Below are 5714 nucleotides of genomic sequence, written 5' to 3'. Positions count from 1 at the left end.
TTCACACCTGGCAATGTTAGAGGCATATCCATCAGGCATTTTTAATTCTGTAATCCATTTATAAATTGATTTTGCATCTTTTTTTGTGAAAGTGTAGTTTGCCTTTGGCTTTCCTAACTTCCCATTTCGTAACTGAACTAATTCCAAGTCACCACGTCCACAAAATTCAGCAACATCCATTTTTGCCTTGTGATTGTCCTTTGTTTTATCCTTGACATCCATCACAGTATTGAAGACATTATAAAAAAAGTTTTTTTTCAATGTGCATGACATCAAGATTGTGTCTTAGCAAATTGTGTTTCCAATATGGCAGATCCCAAAAGATTGATCTTTTTGTCCAATTATGATATTGTCCATACCCTAATAAGGTATCAAATGGATCATCAATCACCTTTGGAAAGTCTCGAATAAATTCCCACAATTGCTCCCCATTTAGGAAATTAGGAGGCCCATCCAACTCAATCCTGTTTTTCGTAAATCTCCTCTTGCTTCTCCTAAATGGATGATCAGTAGGCAAGAATCGACGGTGACAGTCAAACCAACTACTTTTACCACCATGTGGTAATGTAAAATCTTTTGTGTTCTCCATACAATGAGGACATGCTAATTTTCCTTTAATCCCCCATCCTGACAACATGCCATAAGCTGGAAAATCATTGATTGTCCACATCAAGCAAGCTCGCATGAAAAAGTTTTCTCTTGTAGAGATGTCATATGTCATTACACCTTCATTCCACAATTGGTTAAGATCATCAATAAGAGGTTGCAAGTAGACATCTATTTTTTTAGTTGGGTTACTTGGGCCAAGTATGAGACAAGTTAGAAACATGTATGGTTTGGTCATACACATTTTAGGGGGAAAATTATAAGGAGTAAGAAATACAGGCCAACAAGAATATGGGGATGTTGAAGCTTGGACATAAGGAGTGAACCCATCGGAACATAAACCAAGTCTCACATGTCGTGGGTCAATATCAAAATTTGGATATATCTTATCATAGTGCTTCCAAGCTTCCCCATCACATGGATGTCGCAGTATGCCATCTTCTTTTTTGTTTTCAAAATGCCATCTCATTTGCTTAGCAGATTCTACTAATGCATACAGTCTTTGTAATCTTGGGATGATTGGCATATAAAACATTCTCTTCCTTGAAATTTGTTTGTATCTTCCCTTGTCACCCTTAGGAGGAAAATATTGAGGAAGATGACAAAATTTGCATTCAGCTAAAAGGTTGTCATCCTTGTAATATAACATGCATCCCGCTTCACAACAATCAATTTTTTGGGCTTTCAACCCAAGACTTGACACAATTTTTTTAGCTTCGTAGTAGTTCTTTGGTATGAAATTATCTTTGGGAGCTACATCAACTAACAATTTTATGAAATGGTCTAAACATTTTTCAGGTGTATGCCAATTCGTTATAGCTGCTAGTAGTCTGATGGCTATTGATAATTTTGACTTGGTGGCACCATCATAAGTCGGTTCATTTGCAGCTGCTAACATATCATAAAACCTTTGGGCTTCCGCATTAGGTGACTCTTCTACATATTCATCTTCATTGTCCATGTGACCATAATGACTTGTTTGTTGAAGATGGTTGCTGCCCCTTCAAGATTGTGTTTGATGAAGACTTCTATGTACATTTCATGTGTATTTTGCTTTGCTTTAAGTGTGTCTTAGGTAGTGCTTAGAGGTTGTCTAAGAGTGGGCTTTTTGCTGAGTAACTCACCTCATAACCACTGGCCATGTGATAAGAACAAGCATAAGTTTTCTTAAACTGTTTTTCACATGTTTTACAAAAAACACATTTACTGCATAAAAATAAATCTGTTCTTTTCTAAATAAACAGATTCATTTTTACACTGATGCCTTGGCTAAGGCTTGTGAAAATTAGATTTTGTGCATCATGTATTTTGACTAAGTCTTCTACCTTTCAAAACGATTGTGTTTAAATAGTTAAGCTTTTCTGTTTTCGTTTTGAAAAATAAATCTGTTCATCTGTAAATGAATAGATTCTTTTTGTCTCTGGTGCCATGTCAAGCTTAAACGATTTTCAGTTTTATCTCAGCACCAGAATGGTTGACTAAGTCTCCTCACTTAACAAATTCTCTAACTGCTTTTGAAAATAAATCTGTTCTTTTTATTTTCAATCTGTTCAGTTTATAACAGCTTTAACTGTTTTTCAAAATTCTGTTATAAGTTGGTTTTCTATAAAATGAAAACTTGTTTATCAGTTTATCAGTCGTTCATACATTTGCAAAAACAAGTTTTGACAGCAGAGAATTAAGAGTTTACAAAGGATTAGCATTTGTTCTTCAAAGATTTCGAAAATCACAAAGTGCTTGTTCTTGGTTTGGTTCCAAAAGCTTGGTGCGAGGTGCTGCTACTGTTCTAGCAATCTTGCCTACTGGTTTAAGGCAGATCTTTGTATCCTCAATCAGGTGTAGTCGTTTCACTTTTCATTTCTTGTAACAGTTTGGTTGAACACTCTTCTTGATAGGTTTTCTTGAAGAGTGTGTGTGAGCTGAAATAGGTTTTTTCAGCAAGAGTACCTAAGTTCTTGTAGGTTTCAAGAACAGTGGGAATTGTGTTTGTTTGTATTGTGTTTTAGTGAATTTCACCTTGGTTTTAGGTGAAGACTGGATGTAGCTCAGTTGAGTGAACCAGTATAACTGTCCTGTGTTCATTCTCTCTCAATCTCTGCAATTAAGTTTCTGCATAATTGTTAAAACAGCAAAGAAATAAATCTGTTCAATCAATAATAAATCTGTTCTTTCTGGGCTCAGTTCATACTGTTCTTAATTTCTGAAAAAGTTGTTTGATTCTGATAAGAACATATAAAATTTGTTAAAAGCCACTGGAACAGATTGACTGTGATAGGTTGTTCAAGAAATTGTCAAAGCTATTAATTGAACCTTAAACAATTGCTTAAAATTGAAGCTTGTTGTTCTGTGATTCATTGTTCTTAATTTCTGGAAAACTGTTTGATATCAAGAAGAACACTCATAGTTTGTTAAAAGCCACTGGAACAGGTTGATTGTAAAGGTTACTCAATTAATTGGCATGCTATCAATTGAACCTTAATCACTTGCTTGAAATTGAAGTTTGCTGTTTTGTGTTTCACTGGTTTTCGTTCTAATATCAGTGTGTGTGCATCTGGAAAATCTATCTGCATAATCTTGTGATTAACCTTGCTGTATAAACGCTTTTCAAACAAAAACAGTGCTGAAATAAATCTGTTCATTTTCACATAAATCGATTTATTTTCTGTAAACTGTGTTAAACACTGTTTCTGCAAGAAAGTTTTGAAAGGTCAATTCACCCCCCTCTTGAACTTTGGCACTATTAAACCCAACATTGTTATGTCTGCTTCTTGCATGTATGCATCATACACCATATTGGTTATTGAACCAATGTTATCATCAGGTTTCATTCTTCCATGGCCACTGGATGCATAACCAACATCGTCCTCACTTGACATCTCTTCTCCATGTTGAACCCATCCTGTGTAGTTAGGTTTAAAACCATATTGTAGCAAATGAGCCCTCAGATGAGATGGTGGAAGAATTTTCTCACAAACACACTTTATGCAAGGACACCTTATCCCTCCTTCTAAAGTATAAAAAGTTTGATCCATTGCCTTTGAAACAAATTCATTCACTCCAATAATGAATTGTTTGCTAAGTCTCCTGGAAGGATCAAGTCGTTCATACATCCAACTTCAATCCATTTTTCTGCATGGAATATATGTATATAGTAGTGATGAAATTATTACCCAATATAACACTGCTCTATGATATATAAGAATTATCAAACAAAACTATCATACCATATCACAATGGTGTGAAATCAGTTTTGACTTGTAAAGTGATTTTCAACTCAAAATATTGGCAATAAATTGGTTGTAATCCAGTTTTTTTGTTTAATTGGACGGTCTTGTGAAGCCACATGATTTGTGTGTTTGCTTCAATAATATATTAGATAGAATAAACAAAACCTAAATACTTATCTCAACAGAAAAACTACAAAATTAACCTGAAGGGCTTACCACTGGAGGAATCTTATAAGTGATTTTTGAAGGAGTTGAAGTCCTTATGTGTTTAAGAGAGTCACCAGCTAACCTGTAAGCATAAACAAGATATATAAAATTCATTTTGCATAAACAATTGTCTTGGGCATTATGAAGAAACAAAAATAAAAATATATTTATTTTAATGGAAACATAAAATAACCTTTAACACAAATTATTTAAACAATTAAAAGTATTTAATATATTACATATTTCTTATTTAGTAATGTGTTTAAAATATTCATTAACAAATAACATTCAAATAATTAAAATATTTACTAAAATATATTGAATGCTAGTTATTAATATACTAAATATTCTGTAGCTAGTATTTTCCTAGACATTTCTTAATACGTTTGTCACGTTTTAGAATAAGAATAAATAAAATAAAATGTTGTTATATTAAAACAAAATCAGAGACTGTTTAATTTATTCTATTAAATAATTCACATATACTAGTTTCAATTAATAAAACCATAAGTGGGACTCATACATTTGAGATAAGAAAGTTATAAAAGGCAACAAAGCTATTGTGGTCCTTCCATGTATACATTTGAAGTGAAAATTCTATGCAGACAAAGATATTATTGCAGCACCAGCTATATACGATGATACCCTGTAAATTGGACAGTGTCAGGGTCAACTCCCACTGTTGTTGGGGATTTATTGATTGTTGGATTCAATGGCCATGCCGTTCTTATTGGTCTAAAAAGAACAAGTGGTGAACTTGTGTGGAATAACCACTTTGGATCATCATCCTGCAACACTCATCACCATGTCTGCGATATTTTACAATGGGTCAGTCTAGCATTCTTTCCTTAGAAGCTTTACTAATATTTCTTTGTTCAAACTCTCACTTCTTCTATCCAATATCATGACAAGCTTGATTAAGGAGTGTTTGGTTCTCCACTTTTCTGGTCATTTACAATACTCTAATTCAAAAATCTTATTCAAGGATAATACACTTAAATTAACTGTTGGTACAAAATCTATACAATTTAACTCCTGCTTCGTGCTTAAACCAAATATACAAGCCTATTCCTTCCTTGAACAACCTATTACATATGATACTGCAATTAATCTCCATAACAATCATATAAGAACTCAAGATACAGTGAGAGATAGAAGCTGCTAAACACATTAAAATGATAGTAAGTGAATAAGGCTCAAGCGTAGCAGAATTAGTTCCTATCAAAGACATTAAAACACAGAAATTGCCACAACACGAATAGGACCATGAACAAGATAAGACCACAAGGTTCGACCAGTTGCAGAGCAAAGCACACTAAACAAGAGAGACACCCAACAAGCCCCAACTAGTTCCCCATACCTCAACTGGGAACAAAGATCTACTGCAGCTTCCAAACCAGAAACAACATCAGAGACGGAAAAAATAGAACCGACTAATACTCTTCACTCCCAACAAACATATATTGCAATTAATTGGCTAAGATAATGTTTTATTCAACCATAAGGAAAACAGCTAGAACAATGCATCTGAAGATACAATTTCTAATTTGGAGGAGATGGCACTAGACTGTGTAAAGCATGTGACTGCACTTGATGACACATTGGCAAAGTTTGAGGAAGAGAGGGCTTCCATTCTAGAACAACTCAAAGCATTAGAGGAAAAAATTATTTCAT

The 5714-nt window shown here is 33.9% G+C and overlaps 1 protein-coding gene across 1 annotated transcript; it reads right to left on the bottom strand.

The window, feature by feature from the left end:
- Positions 1–238: 238 nt before the first annotated feature.
- On the bottom strand, positions 239–1567 carry LOC137809211 (uncharacterized). Its single transcript, XM_068610347.1, has one exon. It carries the CDS (start codon positions 1565–1567, stop codon positions 239–241), a length of 1329 nt encoding a protein of 442 aa, XP_068466448.1.
- Between the last annotated feature and the right edge of the window lie 4147 nt (positions 1568–5714).

Source organism: Phaseolus vulgaris, chromosome 2 (genome assembly GCF_000499845.2).
Source record: "Phaseolus vulgaris cultivar G19833 chromosome 2, P. vulgaris v2.0, whole genome shotgun sequence".
NCBI classification, from domain to species: domain Eukaryota; kingdom Viridiplantae; phylum Streptophyta; class Magnoliopsida; order Fabales; family Fabaceae; genus Phaseolus; species Phaseolus vulgaris.
This window is presented reverse-complemented; position numbering and strand designations above follow the sequence as displayed.